An 18,578-nucleotide genomic window follows, 5' to 3' on the forward strand; every position below is an offset into this window, starting at 1 on the left:
TCGTGCCTAACAATAAGGAAAATTGAGAATTATTTTTAAATTAAAATATTTATTGAGAAGTTATTCAAGTACAGTGAGCATCATGTTTTACATAAAACTACAGTATCTTGTTGGGAGTGATGAAATAAAAAGAAACCCTCATCATATCTTACAACCTTTTAGAAAGGTACCTTCATTACATTCCATGTCTTTATTACAAATATACAGGTTTGAATTGAGAATGTACTGTGCACATAGTTACATGACCAAACAACACATATGGAAACAGATATTTATATTTTAATGTTTCTCTACAGTTTTCGGTCATCCTTTCCAAATTGTATGACACAAATCTTTAAAATTGTAAATACATTTTCCTTTTTCGGACCCCCCAGGTGAACCATATTCAGTTGAAGCACAAGTAGAAACATACATAACGAGGAGGCGGACTTGTGTAACAATAGAGCTGTGAGTTGATGTCCACACAAACAGACAGACAGACATTGGGATGTGCATTTTAGGACTCTACTGTTAATCTAAAGTGTTTCAGTGCTTTTCAATATTCGTATTTCATTTGGAAAAAGAAAAAAATACAAAAAGGAGCAATATAAAAGCAATAAATTCTTATATAAAAATGTACACAAAATCCATTGCAGTGCAAACTGGAAAATGATTTCAAGCCCTACTTCTGCCCCCCTCTCTGGCACGTCCCTTATATTTTCTTCTCTTCAAAGCCCTCTGTCTCACTCATCAGTTAACTATCACTGGAGAGTTCACATTGACAATCACTTGAACGACAAAGTCCTTTTGGATCTTAGCGTCCTGAAGACGAGTCTTGTCAGTCAGGAGTTTCCCGGAAAAGAACCACCTCTGACGGGTCACGCCAATTTCTTCCTTTTCTTCCAACTGTTTCTTTAGCTCAGTGATGGAGTCCGCCATGCTGGCTGTCAGACGCACATCCTTTCCTAAGAAGACCCCAAGGCATGAATCGAGTTAACACATATTTCTGAACACACTGAGATACTAGAAGCTAGTCATTATAAATGTGTCTACAGTCTAGATGAGTCAAGATGCAATTAAATGCTGTATGCACGCAATCTGTGTAACATGTGTAGTTCTGTAGATATTAAAGTCGTATTATACATATATTATAGGCCATACTGGATGTTTTTACCTGTTGACAATCGAACCCGCAGCTGGAACTCTTGTCTGCACGGAGGGGGCTGAGCTTGTTTCTGCGTGGCGTCAGAGACTTTGCTCTCACCGGTTGTTTCAGAGATGAGGTTGATAGGTGGGGCTAAAGTGTAGGCCGGGAGCTGGTAACGATTTCCCAGTTCATCATAACTCTCTGTGAGGGAACCTGCAGAGGAACAAATGGACTACATCACACCGGTTCCCAAAACTATTTCTAGTAAAAGTAACTAACTCCAACATAAACTCCTTCTCTACTCCATGAGGTCAGATTCACATGAAAGAGAAATGAAAGAAATGTACTCTTTTATTTATCCTTTTTATTTGACCCATCCTTAGTGATAAGGAGCTGCAGTAAAGCACCCGGGGAGCTGGGGGTTCAGTGTCTTGCTCATTGACACTTCGACATGCAAGTAATGGGGGAATGGGGATCGAACCGGGTACCTTGCAGTTATGGGAAGACCACTCCCCCCACTGAGCCCAGCACTTATCATCAACAGGGGAGAGGGATCCTCCTCTGTTGCTCTCCTGAAGGTTTCTTCCCTATTTTCAGGGGGTTTTATATTTCTTGGGAGCTTTTTCTGATCCGATGTGAGGTCCTGGGACAGGGATGCCGTATGTGTACAGACTGTAAAGCCCTCTGAGGCAAATTCGGAATTTGTGATATTGGGCTATATAAAATTATATATATATAAATTGAATTGAATCAACAATACCAATGTCCTTGAACTACACACTTACAAGCAAAGCACTCTTGTGTGTGAGTAGATAAATATGTAAGAACAGACTGTGTTTATCGTCCCCACCTAACTCTGCCATGGCTTTCTGTGCACCAATCCATTTACAGAGGTCATGCAGCTCTGTGGCTATTATATAACTACTAAAGCAATATGATCTGAAAAACTGATGCATGCTACACTGAAAAGTGTCCTTTGAGATTTTAATAACATGGAGTTTATGCATTTTACATGACATTTACAGCTCACAATTGATAGCTGGATGAAGCACATTTTTATATCTGTGGGGACACATGTGTGTGTTTTGTGTGTGTGTGTGTGTGTGTGTGTGTGTGTGTGTGTGTGTGTGTGTGTGTGTGTGTGTGTATATACCGTGTGGCAGAGTAATGCAGGCTCCATCCACTATAGCCTGTGCTAGCTCCTGGTCATTGCACTCTGCAGCCAGGGCTGCTGCTCTGAGTGCGTCCCAGATTTCTTTTCGTCCGTCAAAGGCCGGAGCCGTATCCCAAAACTCATCCCTCTTACTCCTCAGCTGGCCTTCTGTCATCGGGTAGTCACTCTTCCATTTGGGACGCTCCTTCTTGAGGGGCTCATTACGCCCTGAAAGAAAAAGCAAGGCAGAGTTCAATCTGATTGAAAGACTGATCTAAGAACCGATAAAAAGACTGTAACCCGATATCATAAGAGCATTGCTCTGCTGGACAATCATGCAAACAACGTTGAGTTTTTAGGAAAGGTAGCAGGAACTACAGCTACTTTCTACACATAATGTCTGCCACTAGTTGCTGTAAATTGAATTATAGGGCAGTAAAAGCAGTAATTGGGTAGTGAAGTTCTGAGAAACCTGTCTGTGTAATTTAAATTTGTTACTAATATATTGTTCTAATTAGAGCTATAATTTCTGACAAAAGAAATCAATCGAGAAGAAACATTTCCCAATATAATATAAGATACATTATAGGAGATAAATGCTTCAAATATTCACATGTTTTATGTACACATGATCAATCATAACCGCCCTGAGTTCAGACGAGAAAAAGAAGGCTCATTTTAAGACTTCCATATAAGGATTTTCAGTATTTAGTAAAAACAACCATTGAAAATGCACTGTGTGTACACACCCTTGCATCTGTGATATTTAACACTATCTCATTTCACAATTACGACACATAAACCCATCAACTTTATACACCTGCCGCAGGTATTTCCATGCTGGCGTTTACATAATATCCACTCTACCAGCACACCAAGAAAGTACATTTGATGCACAGAGGGAGGAGAATCCAACTGATTATTTATAGTGTTGTGGATTACTGCAGTGGCTCGTAACACGTGTGCACTGACATGCACTCACACACGAGCACACAAACAGTGGATTATAGACAGTAATCAGTCTCCACACAACAGGACGTATCTGTCCCTGTCCCATGAGGCATTGGTTGAGAGATGAGCACTCGTTGGCCAATGAAAGCAAGCAGAAGTACTCAGGGACTATTACAAGGCTGAAAACCAAAGCACACTGAAATGTAAACACAAAGCCTCTAAAAAATCAATTAAATCTCACTGTAATCAAATACTGTAAATATTCTGATGCGAAATTTTTCACAACTAGAATAAATGTCTGCCTCTATTAATCAGGTTGTGCATGAGGTGCCATTTCCCAGAATTTAATGATTTGCTTTGTCATTATTAATGCAGGCCACCATATAATGATAAAAGTCACTGTGACTTTGAGGGATGAGCTTCAGGTTGCCAGTTAGGATTTATACAAGGTGTATTTTATGCATTTGTGCCTGCATATGCATTTGTGCAGAAGTAGACAAATTACACATTTTATCCGTAAGATTTTAGTTGATTATATATTAGTAATAAAAGGTAGATATTTATTTTTATTATTTAAATAAACCTATTTGTTATGTATAAGTAATTTCATAATGTGTACTTGTCGAGCATAAACTAGTCTCAATGTCCAGTTTTTTTAGTGTGGACAGGCAGCAAAGGACTGCCTTAACAAGCCCCCAAACAAATGCAAATATTATTAGTGTCTGGAGTCTTAACAATAAACCTGAGTGACAGAGTCGAGAAGGTCATTTCAAGTTGCACTAATCTGTTGGATTATGACAAATTGAGGTTTGAAAGAACGAACATGGCCGAGAGCAAATGAACAAAACATGCTCGATTTGAACTTGTTCTTGTTGTACATATAGTTATAAAACATTTCTGTGGGAACCTTTTTGGTTTGGTTCTGTGTTACAATATTTAAACAATATTTGAACAATATTGGATCCCCATCCTTACTGGTGTAAATCAGTGAGCCTGACACTGTGCAGTGTGAGTGTACAGAATAACCATGTCAATTTTAAACATTTCTGATGAATGAACTAGGTTCTTCCAAAACAGAAACCCATCAAGTTTCTGTTAGGGAAACTAAAGTGTTATTTTCTGGCTATTATTTTTGCTGCACCTATTCTGTATACTATTTTAATATCCACTAGTGCTAATTGTAATAGGGTAGTAGTTCAGTGTTCAGCATGGGGCTGATCAACAGCACAAATAGATTAATGAACACATCAATCAGAAACATCAGCATCTGGGTTATTAAGCAAACATCTCCTAAACCTCAGCAGTGCAACCCAAACTGAATTGATCAAATCTCACATCTCCATCAAAGCGACACCAATGTACCCTTTTACATGAACGTGTGCATTTCAGTTAGAGGCAGCAATGTGGATGATGTCAACCTTTATCTTTGTTTTTCATGTATTTTTAACCATTTGTTCTTTTCTCATGATAAGTATGCATTCTCTATTGACATAAAAGACGGTCGTAGAAATCAACAGCCCCAGAAACTAATTATTGCCTAACAAATGTGGCCGAACTGCGCACATGTGAAGACCGAAAACATGAAAGTACACTTTTCAGCACACACAAAAATCTATACTTAATTTTCAGAAAAATCTTAAAAGGTGTGTTTGGCGCTTGATAGTAGTTGGACTCCCTGGAGTTGGTTACTCCCATAGCTGTTCTTACTGTGAGGTTTGAGGTCAGTTAAGAGTCTGCATGAATGACCAAAAGACACCAACCCCGAGGAGGACAGCCCTGCGGTGTCCAACCAGCTTGTTGCAACAGGTCTCTCAATTGACGAGGCAGACACCTGGTCAAGTTGGCCACGATGTGCAGACTTCGATTCACAGCTCAGAAACCGTCCTTACACTTCCCAGTGGATTTTAAAATGACCCAACTCACTCCACTTAACAAATACTTGAAAAAAACAAAATACCGCAGGATCAGTTCATTGAGACAGGTGCAGCGGGTTGGGAGAGAAAGTGTCCTAGCCAGAAGGTTGCTTCTTCAGGGCGTAATCCTATCAGCTCTATTTAGAGGCCGGATAGAAATACCCAAAGGAAACATGATAAACCTATTACCAGACAATAAACCCTTGTCCGACCATTACAGAAGAAGCAATATGTACTTCTGCGAACTGACCCGAGCAGATGATTGCTTTTCTTTCGTGAGGGCTCACATGAATAAATGAAAATATGTCTCTCAGATGCTGCATTTCCACAAATAATATCCAGCCAGTTGCTTACAGAGGCCTTCTGTGTTTGTGTCTCACAAAAGCAGGTTGAGCCTGTGAACATGGTCTGTGAACTCATAACTATATTTTGCAGCAGGTTGACAGAAGGCAAGTCACGCACCAAGTAGGTCAAACTTTGATCTGAAGGCTCTGTGTGCCGGCGACTGCTGCTGCTTCATGCATAATATATGACAATCCAGCTGAGTGCACTGCTACTTCTTTCCACAAGGAATGGATCGACCATTTTTTAAATGTACCATTGTTGAATCAACGCAGGTCCTCAACACAGATTAGACCCATGACTAAGCCATGGGGCCTGAAACTTTAAACGCCTGAGACAGAGAGCAAACTCTCAGACAGAGAAACACATCATTGCAACATGGAAGTCGCAAGGAATCCCAACCCAACCTGCACTTTACTATAAATACATACATTGTTGAGGCTTCATCTTCCCATAAAAATGTACTGGTTTCCAGCGATCTGTCCTAACATTAGTATGTGTCTTATGTAACATAGGATGGGTACTCTGTACAACACAACATTTGAACGCATCACCACAGAAGACATTCACCTTGTGCTATAATAACGTAATAAACTAATAGAACGATGTTAGGCCCTTTAGAATATTTGCTACATTTGTGAGGCCAACCTCACAATAACTTATTTTCCTTTCATCTCACTTGCACTCAAAAAAACTAATGCATAAGAAATAATGTCTTATTCCGAAATTGTGGCTTAAGGACATCATTACAAATGTTTAAATTCCTTATATTTAGCACTGTTTCTAATACATTCACACGGCTGCAGTCCAATGTCGTCCAGCTTCTTACCTCCACGTTTTTTGCTTCTTGTCGAGCTTCGGGCACTCCCTTGTCCATCCATCCTACTCCTCCCCAGACAGCCTCCCATCACTGTCCCTATGATCAACACCAAGGAGAATAATGTCTATTGACATATTTGCCATGTAAATGCCTTGAAATGCATATCTGACCACTCGGATGGATAAACAGTTGATGATGATATGAAATCAATTGCCTTATATGAACAACACAATGAAGAAGAAAAATGACAGCTCAGCACTCCTTGTTCCTGTGAGGTCAGACAAGCTGCGATGTTTACGTCACGTGTACTGCACGCGCCTGAACCATATGCCGCCTATTCTCAGATTGTTCCAATCACATACTAGAAATGTGTTTATACACGACAACAACTTATATTAGCTGTTTGAAATTAAAAATATGTAGACTACGTCCGATATAATTTAATGAATTTACAGTTATATTAGTCGCAGGCTTTTTGCTATCTGATTTGTTTTTTGTTTTTAAACAAACAGCTACGATTAATTTTGCCTACCGGAAATCCAGTCTGTTAAATTATGCATTCGTCTGCAGTTTGCTTGCCACATCCGAACTTGCTTCCAAGTGAAGTTATCACCCTGACGCGGCGCGCGATAGGATCAGCAGCTCGACAGACGATATCTGGGCAGAGTTTGCGGGCTGGTGAGCGTCTGGCCCCGCAGAGTCTCCAGACAATGTCAACAGCGAGTCCAACCAAATATACAGCAGTCAATTCCGTAGCCCCTCATAATCATAATAAATGCAGCTCACCCAAACAAGCCGTTTGCACTGGTCTAGAACATAGGTCTAGAATTAAATCCTTATCGGTCTGCACGCATGCGCAATTTGCAGCAGGTCCTCTATCCTACTTCCTTCAAACTCATCAGAATAAAAGCAGGGCTTGAGAAATGCCCCATATCAATAATAAAGAGATTGCAAATCATTGTTCAGTTTGCAAATAATAAGATTTTTTAAATATTAAAACAGTCATTAAGATAGACATATTTTTTTATTTTTATATTTAGGGTTATTGTGCAAAGCACATTTCTATTGTACTGTATTTCTGTCAGGGCTTTCAGTCTGAAATGCAAGGCGGAAGTAAGGCTATTTATATTATAACCACAACCAGAGAGCATCTTGTCCTTTTTTTAATGTATCAAATCTGGAATACGTTTTTATTTAGATGATTTATGAATGAAGAAACAAACGGCTATTGCTGGTGTTTCACTTCTATACGGTTATTGCTTAGTTATAGTCTCTGGATATACAGGAATAATTGACTATTGCTCATGAAGCATCCGAATTGTTCAGGTTGTGGTCAAAATAAATTAATAGTATGCAGTTTCAATATTACTATATAAAACGGCTGCTGCACCCTAATTATCCAAATGGATGATGAATTAATATAAACCAAATCGATAAAAAACAACGTTAACTAAAATGCAGAATTCTTCCATTGTTTTCTAAATTTTTCTTTCTATCAATTATCCTCATCCAAACATTCAATATAGCTTCTGACCCAATTTGACATGTTGAACACTGACATCTGCTGGGAGTTTGAATATTGACGTGCTTGTGTCGATGTGTATACTGTCTGTACGTGCGTGTGTGCATGTGTGCGTGTGTGTAGGCTGTTTCAGACAGAGTGGGGCAGAGTGATAAGTAGTGGCAGAGGAAGAGAGGGCTGGAAACAGACCGACATCTGTTATCATCCCTTAATCTGCTAATCTTTCTCTAGCGTTTACCATTTAACTGACAATATTGTCCTCCATCATCTTATCAAATTACATTAAGTCCAAAACAGTATATAAAATATATGTCCTTGGAATAGTTTACTGCCAGCAGAATGTTGCTAAAATTGGAGCAAAATGTTTCATATCTGCTCTTGCTCCTTTGCTTTCATCTTTGTGTATCACCACTCCTGTCGCTGCTTGTTCCTGAGTGACTATTATCCATATGAATCTGCAGATCAAATCTGAATCTCAATTCATGCTCCCCTACTAGCAGCATGTCTCTGCATCTGCCTGCTTAAGCAACACGATGACATAACACTGGTGCTGGATTTTCTCAGTATTGAAAAGTGATCCTTGACAGTTGTTGAGGCCTAGGTGCCTTCCTAAAACTGATGATTCATATTTATACTTTTTTGGAAAGAATGAAATGTTTCAAATATGTAATATGTGTATGTGTAAAAACAATGAATGCATATCTTTAGTAAGAACTGACTATTCACTGTCAACTTGTTTAAACAAAGCAATTTATAAAGATTTATTTAACTTAACAGGTAAAAAAGACAGATAAATAACACATCATCATGGTACTGCAGTTGTTACAATGCTCAGACTCAAGTAAGACCTGTTTGTAAGACTAGGTCAAACACAGTAAAGAACTAACCGTCCATGACATATTGGCTTTTCATTGGCAAAAAATATAGACCGAACCATGAGCAACCCCACTGCAAGTGATTGAGGTGTTGGAGGCTGATATGTCCTCATTCCTTCAGCTGTATGGAGCCACCTTGCAGGGATCCTAACCGCCAACCAGATCAAAAGACCAGAGTGAGTTGGACACAGCAAAGACTGCTGATATTAGGCTACAAGTTTGCCTGAGTCAAGTCTATCATACTGGTATTAAATCCTTTTTAACAGGGAAGGCGTCCCATGTCAAGCCATCACCAGGTGGGGTGTGTCCAGATGGAAGGAGAACGCGTGTCAACCAGTGACTAGAGACAAAGAAAACAAGCAGAACAGGTTACAACAAATACAAGGCAGCACTGCTTATAGGTGAAAATAATTGAACACCAGAGACATACCTTGTCTTTCCCACGCCCAAGAAGATCTTCCAGTTATTCAGCTTACCATAGTTAAAAGGGTTTTTGTATATCTGTCAAAATAGGAGGAAAAAAATAGGATTTAAAAACCTAGTACTGTCATCGTCATTTAAATGTCCAATTTCTTTTAATTGAAGGTTTGTGGCTCACACAAGCTGAATTATTTTCACATGTAAAATACTTGACATGCTCACCCGTCCTCGGTTGGCCATTCGCTTTGTTTCTTTGCTGTTAGTGTGTCTTTCGATGCTGGTCTCTCCTCTGGATATGAGGATTGCGTGCCACATGGTCAGAGATCCCAGGGTCACTGACACAGTGCTAATGGAACAAAACACATTTTATTTGATCCGCTGCCAGAATGCAACAGCCACCAGAATGGTTTTTCACACATTTTAATACACAGATCAAGCGGGAGCGATTTCAACACCATCCACAATTTTACAGTGTTTTTTCAGCTCTGAGCAGCTCCTGTATTTCCTGTGTGCATTTCATTGTGGAGCAAGTGTCAATCAAAACAACTTCCTCAAAAGATGTTGCAATTTAGTGTGCATACTCATTTGTTTGAGTATACTTAGGTAACTTGTTTCCAGTGTGAACACACAACAAACACAAGCCTGCTTTAAAGTAGTTTGTAATATGGACTTGTAGGTGGCATGCTCCTACAGTATGGATGCCAGGTGGCAACATATAATTCATATTTTACCTGGTAAGCACCCACATGTAGATGATGCTCTTATGAATCATCTTCTCCTTAAAGGTGTACGTCGGTGCAGCTGTCTGATAGTTGGTCTTGACAAAAAACAAAACAAATATTACTAAACTAACATAACGAGACATAAGCTTAGATTATTGTGTGTTTGTACTTTTGAGACTGTACCTGACCAGGGGGGAGAAGCCCGATAAGAACTCCCATCCCGGTTACTGGTACCCCTGACTTTTCAACATCCAGATGCTTGAAGTGCTAATGGAACAGCCGGCAAACACAAACCAGAGCGTTAAAGACGGAAACAAGGCAGTGTCAGTAAGTATCAGTAGAGACCAGCAGAGAAAGACACTAGGAGTAAAAGTTACAGACAATACCGAACAAGTCTGTGACAAGGACACAACTCCAAGCAGGGCCAAAAGTAACAGTGCGAGTCTGAGCTTCTCACCTCAAGAGCATTGTATGCATCTAGGAACATGTACCGTCCACTGATGCTACAGTAGACGCAGCCCAAGGCCAGCGAGAGGCAGAAGGAGAAGAAATAACGGTGGTTTAAATGGCCCACGCAGTTATTCAGCCAGGCTGAGATGGTGACATTAAGGAAAACCAACATCTTCTCATAGTCGCGTCAAAAAAATGAAATAACGTGAGCTCAAAAGGATACGACAATGATGGTCCATTTTCAGAATGCACCTGCAAAAGAAAAACAATATATTTAAAAGCATCCCGTACATCAATTACATTCCACTAAGCAGACGGTAGGATCTTGGCCGAAAAAAATACAATTCTGAAAACTAAGCAATTAAATAGTAGCACAAAATGCTCGAAGCATCTCTAAAATCGTCCAGACTGCCTTCATCTGCAAAGGGGGGAACAATATTGTGGAAAATAATTTACAGATTATTAATTAAATAAACTAGTTCATTAGTTTTATAAATTCTACGGCTAAAGACCAACTTAAAACTTATTTAGTCAAAGCCATATAACTTTCTTAGCTGCGATAGCATAATGAAAGTTTGAAATTGAGCCAAACAGCTTTAAAGCTCACCAAAAACCACTCATCAATAAAAGATATACCACAACACGGGACTCACCTGTTACAGATACCACAGTGGTGTGTTCTTGCTGGTTTGGGAATGATGCATTTTTTGCAAACCGATACAAACGGACTGTCATTTTTTTCCTGATGGAAAAAGGGCATATTCATGACATTAATAAAGGTACATTTAAATCAAGAGCAGATTAGTTAGCTTGTTGTGGTTCTGTAGATGTGGTCTTACTGTAGGGGGGTACCCAGGGGCAGTCTTGGTGGCCTTGTAGTAATGGAAAACAATCATGACGAGGTTCCAGTGTCCATAGCAAAGGTGCCAAGCCACCCATATAGGAGGGTATGTGCTTATGATCATAGGCAGTAGGATCAGATACACTATTACCAAAATGGAGCTTGTCAGCACCACCACCAGAAAAACAAACATCTGCAGGACAAAGACAGAGGACGCCCACAGAGAGCATTATTCAGAGAAAAACTTAGAAACTCCGGACATTAATTAAAGCACACAGACAAACCCTCAACACTCACCGTGCCGAACCAGCGTGTGACATAATCCACAGTCCAAAATATCGGTTCAAAGACTGAGTCGAAAACCACATCTGAGTCTGTAAGAGAGCTGAAGTACAATGACTGTACCAGCAGTCTCAAGTAAGCCCATATTGCCCTAATCCACAAAGGCAGCGTGTTCCTTCCTCCTCTCCTGGTACATGACCTTAACCGTACACACCGCAGCTGGTGGAGCGTTGAGCTAAGAAACCACCGCATTCTGCATCTGTAATATGCACACACCTTTGAGGAAAATAAAAGAAACAATATAATGAAAAAGATCTTCTTCCTTTTTTTTTAAATACAGCAAATTGCATGTATAATAAATCCATCTTTCAACAAAAAAAGGACAGTGGGTCATTTTGACAAGCTGTCCCACCCTAACATCACAAGTAAAAAGTTCTAAACAAATGGTTTGCATTTTAACTTGAAATACTATTCTAATTATTAATTGATTATCAGTAGTTGCCAATTCATTTAGCTGTCTATCGACCAATCGTTTTAGCTCTACTCCAGTGTGTCAAGTCAAACTTACCAAACGCGGAATCTGGGAGCAAGTCAACTTGGATCTTTTGGCAGTTGAATTGTTTTTATAACTCAACATATCCGTGTGTGCCAGCTGACACTGTAACCTCTACAACGTAACAGTGTAGCTCGGTGAACAAGCCAGAGCATCCGCGTGTGAAGATAATAGACATATAACGTTAGAGGAAACCAAACGAGCATGTATGGAAACGGGCTGCTGGTCAATGACACAGCAAGCCGATCCTCTTCTGCATTCCAGACAGGGTGGAGTCTGAGTGGAGGTGTTGTAGCCACCTGAGGCCACCTTGGTCCGTGTTTGTCTCCAAAAAATGAAGTTGCCACCCAAAAAAGCAAACGAACAAAACGTACCCACCTTGTCAGTAGCAACGTTCAGCTTCACAGCATCATGCAATGCTCTGCTATTAAAAGACAAGGCAATTAGGTAAGCCATCGCCACGTGAGAGCGTCGACATATATTTAGTCCAAAATGCACATGGCTGTGACTGTGTTATAGAAGCTTAACGCTGCAAAATCCCCTGTGTATGTCTGTGATCCAGTGGTTCCCTATCCAAACACACAACGCAGTGTGCTGCGCTCTTGTGTTCAATAATATTGCAGGTTTAGTTTAAGGGAATACTCACTTTTTCTATGAAGGCAAGACACCTGCCGAAACCAGCCCTCACGTTGACATGTTCATTGGAAAGCAAAAATGAGGTTATTGATAAATATTGGCGAAGAAGAGCAGGATCAGAGACCTTCTGTGACAGTCGAGATCCGAATCCTGATCCGGAGTTAGTGCGCGTGCGCCAGAAGAGCGGAGAAAGGCATCATGGTAGTTTGAGTCCGGAATAAAACACGACATTTTAGACCGATAGATCCTTCAGAATTTTTTTAATATATTTTTAAATGTCCTATGTTGTATGCTTATGAAACGGTCACTTTACATAATTAAAAAGGCGAGAAACTGCGTGTCGGTGCCCACAATTATCAGAATGCTGGGACTTGTAGTTCTCACACTCGCCATGTGGTGCCCTCAGTAAGCGGGGACACAAACCTTCCAACCTCAAGCCAACTGTGTGCTGGGTTGTCGGTCGTCATGTCATTTTGTTTTAACTTCGACGTCCCGACACACGATCCGGACGACGTGGCTGGAAATGAACTGCAAAATGGAAAGAAAGATAATGCTGCGAAACATGTGAGTAACGCAAGCTCACTAATAAAGGTGGTCCAGGTTAAGTTACTCAAAGCAGTCAGGCGGAAGGAGTTCTGACTCAAGTGATACTGTCATCTGGCATGGGATATGATCGTTATTAAAAAATAAGATAGCATATGCGTTGACTTGAATGAGGGCTGTGTGAGGGAGACACAGGACCATTGAGCGGTGTCGTAAACATACTTGTGTTCTAGAGATGAACACGTCTCCACTCCCTCCCACTGTGCAACACTTCAGATGTTTTTTAATATGATATAGTTATATTTCTACCTGCTGCGGACATGTGTCGTATGGAGGGTGTCGTATGGAGGTCCCGCCCACACGCCCGGCCCAGTCAATCACAAGCCGAACACGGCCACATGGCGAGAGTTGCCACCTTAGACAGAAAATGAACACTTAACACAGCCTCGGTGTTTTGCTGATTAAAATATCTACTGCCAAGTGTCCCTTCAGTCATGATATATTCAACTTCAAGCCATTAGACACATGTCTAGCTGGGGGAATACATTTGGTATTTAACTATGCATACTGCTTCATATTTTTCAGAAGGAGGAGGATGCCAAACCAGCAGAGCCAGTAAAAGAGGCCAAAGAGCACCAGCCGCCATCTGACCCAGAGTTCCTCCTGAGGGATGCTGTCACTGAAACGGTTACCATCGGAACTCTTCCCCCCCTTCACTTCCTTAATGAGACCGTTTTTGAAAAGACGGCGTCAGAGAGAGAGGACGAGGAGAAAATTCTCTCTCGCACCGTGGAGCAGAGGTCCGATCTCATCTCTGGCGTGTACGAGGGAGGGCTTAAGGTGTGGGAGTGCACATACGACCTTCTGGAGCTGATTGAGAAAGACGGAGAGACCTTTGGGGGGAAGGCTGTTTTGGATTTGGGCTGCGGTGCAGGGCTGTTGGGGATGTTGGCTCTGCAAAGAGGAGCCAGGCAGATCCACTTCCAAGATTACAACAGTACCGTTATTGAACAGCTCACAGTGCCGAATGTCATACTAAACTGCCAAGAGAATGACGAAGTAGACAGTGGAGATGACAAAGAAGGGAGGGCCCAGGGGGAAGTACAGGAGGATGACAGTTGTAAAAAGGAGGGGAAAGAGGTAAAAGATGGCAACCCACCAGCTAAGAAGAGAGCTGCAGACCTTTCCCAGCACGATTCACTCGCCAAGTGTCGCTTCTTCTCTGGCGACTGGAGCACTTTTCTTGCTTTGGTTAAAAAGGAGGAGCCACAACCCAAATATGACATTATATTCTCCTCAGAGACTATCTACAACACCGCATACTACCCGGCGCTACACGAGACCCTCCACAAACTGCTGGCGCCAGATGGACTGGTCTACATCGCCACCAAATCCCACTATTTCGGTGTAGGTGGTGGACTGCACCTGTTTGAGACATTTGTGGAGCAGAGGGGTATTTTCTCTTTGGATCACCTGTGGGACAGTGAAGAAGGACTTCAGAGGCATGTCGTCGTCCTTCGTTTTAGAAAGAGCAAAGAGCACATGAATAATTAAAGCAACTGGGTTTGATATGCAGCTTCAGTCACATGATAACGGACACTTAGATACAATAAACCAAATGTGCTTACAAGTTGTATGTAAGAGCAAATGTGGCAAAACAAGGAAGAACTATAATAAAATATGCTGTCTCATTTCCTATTTGATCTTTGGTTACCTATTTAGTCTTTAGTTACCTAAACCTTCTTTCACTTGTCATATAGAAATGTTAATATGTCTACCGCTAAGTGAAGAGCAGTTGAAAGGGGCTGTTACTGGTCTTTAGATGCATGGGGAGAAAAGAAAGGAAATGGGCTCAGTGACCTTTGCTAGTGATTTCCCCAGTGTTCAAACAGCAGCATGAAAGCCAGGTTTGTTTCTGAAGTCCGGCACAAAATGTCAATTGCAACTTATCCTACCAGCCCAAGGATGTAGCTTGAAAGTGGATTTTAAAGTCACTGCACATTGGTGGTGGGACTCTGTGGGGTCTCTGTACTGGTTTCTCTAGTCTGTGGGTTTTTAACGTTAGTTAATGTCTCTCCGTAATCTGGGTGTGCTCTATTGCAAAACAGAAATTTACGACACATTGGCACGAGTACTTCAAGCCAGGAAATATGTGCAAATACACATCAAAGTACAGGAAGGGAACTATGCGATACTGTTTCCAACACCGTGTGGAATCCCCTTTTCGTCCAGATCAAGGAAATCAATTGAATTGTTCTGACGGGGCTTCTTTTTTCTTTGCTTTTTTTGAGGAAGTATTAATGACATTTAGACTAGTTTTTTATATTTGTAGTGACTGGGCAAAATGGAAGAGGAATTCACAGGTCAGTAACCAACAAAACTGTCAGCTAGCTTGTTCAATAACTGGTTTTACCTTGCTGACATGTTTGACAGACTGAACACAGTCGGTCTCACATCCCTGTCCTGTTTGACTAAGACAAGAGAGCAAATACAGGTATTTTAGGAAGCCTGTGCTATTGTATGCACCCTTATCAGACCTCACCTGAATAAATGACTCAAGCTAGACAAATATTCACATGAATCCATCTCATCATAATCATGCCCATGACGCAAGTAGGACACTGCCCTTGTGACAAATAGGATTTAGCAAAGATAAAAACCCTTTTCTAGAAAACGCCTAGTCACCGCCTCAAACATGTACTTGTGTGTTGTATTGTTAAACGACTAAAAACACCGAACACGGTTTCTGTGTGCATAGGCCGGGCCAGCAACCTTCCAGTGTGTCTGCTTCGTCATCGTCTCTCATCTCGACAGCTGTTCATGGCCTGTGGGGGAATTCCTGGTTCCTCGAGTAGACACAGCCTTTCCCCTGGTTACTTTATGGGAACAGGGGGCAGGGCCAGTCAGATGGTTTTCCTCAGAAACTATTATGTGTTGATTCATTGTGAGGGGGCGTGCTGTTCACCACTCCCACCATTTCCTTCTTACTGGGAAGTGACTGTCAGGCTTACCGAACGGAGGGAGCGTATGAAAAACAGGCAGCGAGGTGGGAGGGAGGCTGATGGGTGATGTGAGAGGTGGTGGTATTTAAGGTGCTTTGCTCTGAATGTCACACAGTATGTCGTATCCTTCCTTGGAGCTTGGAGGATGTGAGAGAGTGAGCAGAACATGCAGGTGAACCGGGGGAGATGGCTTATCTTCATTTAGTTTAGAGAGACTTGCCGCTGATTCAACGTTGTAACGTCTTTTTTGTTGAGATGTGACTGCTGAAGAGTGTTTAATGCTTGACCCTTCAAGAGCACCGCCCTGGGAGGCTTTTACGAGGATATGTAATTCTAATGTGTTCAAGATCTGGAGAGAAACATTTCAGTGAATGACTGGGGTAAGTATTTGGATAGAAAACATTCTCAAATTATTGTCAATCTAAAAGAAAATCATTTGATCTAAAATTGTCAGAAATACCTATTAAAAACCACAAGCTGCAAACTTTCAACATGTTTTAACTTATGATGTTTTTTAATTCGATGTATTGTATTACTCTTAGCAGATGAAAGGTGTCAATGCTCTCTTACTACATTAATGAGCCCACTCTTTGTGTGAGAGCTGTTTAAACCAGTGCAGGCTTTAAGAATGAACTCATGCCCTCTGAGGGGAATTATTTTCTCGTCATAGGCTGTAGAACGGGTAGTTTCCCAGTCCAACTGCCGGAAAGATAGGAGTTTCCTGAACGTGGTCAGGTGTGGCCTTCCTCAAAAAGTTCATTGTACTATATCGCATGTCTCCTAAAAGAATGTACAATCACTGAATAAACTCCATTCACTGAGATAACGTTGAGGAATTATCTTGCGATACTGTCACTCTAAATGTTGACCCCTGGCCTTCAATGATGTGTTGTTTAGATAAAGGAAGAGTAAAGCATCGCAAGTCTGTTAATATCAAACTTACTTTGGAGGGTTCGAAAATACATCGAGCAACAGTCAGTCGTCACATTGTCCCAAAGTTCTCTTCCTGGGAGTGTGTATGCCATAAACGATGAGTCATCTCATGCCTTGACCAGAGCACTATCACAATGATTTGATTCTGTGCTTGCATCAGCCTAGTGGACAGACTTTCATTTCAGTGGTTGAAAAGCATTTCCAGTAAATACTTAGCTTAAGATGGTTGGATGTCCTCAGACAACCCAACTTCCCATATGATCTGTCTAACCACAGCATTAGATCCATTCCATCATAACTTTAAAATGTGTGTTCCACTTTGGTTTTTATTGTACTTACATGAAATGCCTCTTAATCTGGTTCTGCTATTTACGAAAAAGTTTAAATTACATGATTCAATATACTGTGTTATACAAAATACAACTCTGATGAATCACTTTTTAAGATCAACTTTAGTTTCCACTGAAATGGTCTCTTGCTCAATCTTCCAATGAATGAAGGATGGCTGATGTTATCATCGCATCGTCACCCTGCGTTTCTTGAGAAATAGAGCAGATCGTGGGTGGCTCAACCTCAACGAGCAGCTCCACATCTTGTAACTTGTGTATCTTAAACACACTTTTGTTATTTCCAGAAGGTTTTAAGTTGTTTTATTGATTACAAAATGACTTCATTTCTAAATTAATGAATGAATATATTGGCAGTAAACTGGGTTGAAAAGAGCATTATTGATGGAGCATGAGTTGAGTCAAACAATCATTGGAACCTCCTGAGGACCAAGTGTTGTACTATGAGAACTGAATTCCATAGATGGTGGCAGCTTCAGGTTTCATCTATGGGCTCAGTTCTTTTGGTATGGGGCTAATTTGTCATCCTTAATGCACAGCAGCAGAAAGCGGAAATCACGACCATGAGAAAATATTAATATGTGGTTTGCATTAATTCCAGCATGTCATAGGCTAACCTGTGTGTTACTAGTGTTTGTATGTTTGTGTTGATTGTTACTTGTCTTGATACAATGAATGAGGAGTTATTTTCAAATTGTATATAATTGTCCTGTTAATAAAATACACTGATCAGAGTTTATAATGCATATATATTCTTAATAAAGGTAATCAAAGATTTATTTCCCTCCTTTTTTTAAAGTCTGAATACTGAAACATGTAAGTAATACAAAGCAAAGAGTGAGAGGTTTTCGGAAATGTTCAGAAATAAAAGGACTACTGGATCTTATCTCATTCCTTGTTACATATAAATCTGCAGTCATTGTAGTGGAAGTTAGATAGATTAGTTATAAACAATATGATAAGAAACAACAGCCTTTTCCTTTTCAATTACAATATCACTGAAATCTCACACAACTTCCACCTACAGATTTAGGTAGACAATTCAAAACAGCATGTTGTTATGTAGACTTTTAAGAGAGGGAGACTCTATAGTTGTCGTACACCAGTAGTCATTCTGCTAAGCAGTTATTTTTTAAGTAGTTTCTTA

At 40.7% G+C, this 18,578-nt stretch overlaps 3 protein-coding genes across 9 annotated transcripts; 1 reads left to right on the forward strand and 2 right to left on the reverse strand.

Moving 5' to 3' along the window:
* Positions 1–257: 257 nt before the first annotated feature.
* Positions 258–7,120, reverse strand: ubtd1a (ubiquitin domain containing 1a). Of its 2 annotated transcripts, none has more exons than XM_056434956.1 (5): positions 7,092–7,120; positions 6,315–6,401; positions 2,280–2,507; positions 1,154–1,339; positions 258–944 (listed from the first exon to the last, which is right to left on the reverse strand). In XM_056434956.1, the coding sequence occupies exons 2-5, from the start codon at positions 6,391–6,393 to the stop codon at positions 730–732; spliced, it is 708 nt and encodes a 235-aa protein (XP_056290931.1). In that variant the 5' UTR covers positions 6,394–6,401; positions 7,092–7,120; the 3' UTR covers positions 258–729. The 2 variants fall into 2 exon arrangements, with proteins under 2 accessions (XP_056290931.1, XP_056290930.1); XM_056434955.1 differs by lacking the exon at positions 7,092–7,120 and adding an exon at positions 6,838–7,085.
* A 1,440-nt stretch (positions 7,121–8,560) lies between these two features.
* On the reverse strand, positions 8,561–12,744 carry zdhhc16a (zinc finger DHHC-type palmitoyltransferase 16a). Of its 6 annotated transcripts, none has more exons than XM_056436069.1 (12): positions 12,617–12,744; positions 12,349–12,394; positions 11,433–11,693; positions 11,134–11,328; positions 10,948–11,036; positions 10,518–10,546; positions 10,302–10,435; positions 10,028–10,111; positions 9,854–9,939; positions 9,345–9,468; positions 9,133–9,203; positions 8,561–9,042 (listed from the first exon to the last, which is right to left on the reverse strand). In XM_056436069.1, the coding sequence occupies exons 3-12, from the start codon at positions 11,667–11,669 to the stop codon at positions 8,940–8,942; spliced, it is 1,152 nt and encodes a 383-aa protein (XP_056292044.1). In that variant the 5' UTR covers positions 11,670–11,693; positions 12,349–12,394; positions 12,617–12,744; the 3' UTR covers positions 8,561–8,939. The 6 variants fall into 6 exon arrangements, with proteins under 6 accessions (XP_056292044.1, XP_056292042.1, XP_056292045.1 ...); XM_056436067.1 differs by having other exon boundaries at positions 11,986–12,394; XM_056436070.1 differs by lacking the exon at positions 12,349–12,394.
* Positions 12,745–12,977: 233 nt separating this feature from the next.
* On the forward strand, positions 12,978–14,847 carry mettl18 (methyltransferase 18, RPL3 N3-histidine). The gene is made up of 2 exons (XM_056436072.1): positions 12,978–13,170; positions 13,735–14,847. The coding sequence occupies exons 1-2, from the start codon at positions 13,072–13,074 to the stop codon at positions 14,701–14,703; spliced, it is 1,068 nt and encodes a 355-aa protein (XP_056292047.1). The 5' UTR covers positions 12,978–13,071; the 3' UTR covers positions 14,704–14,847.
* The last annotated feature ends 3,731 nt before the right edge of the window (positions 14,848–18,578 follow it).

This window comes from Pseudoliparis swirei, chromosome 17 (assembly GCF_029220125.1).
Source record: "Pseudoliparis swirei isolate HS2019 ecotype Mariana Trench chromosome 17, NWPU_hadal_v1, whole genome shotgun sequence".
In the NCBI taxonomy this organism is placed as follows: Eukaryota; Metazoa; Chordata; class Actinopteri; order Perciformes; family Liparidae; genus Pseudoliparis; species Pseudoliparis swirei.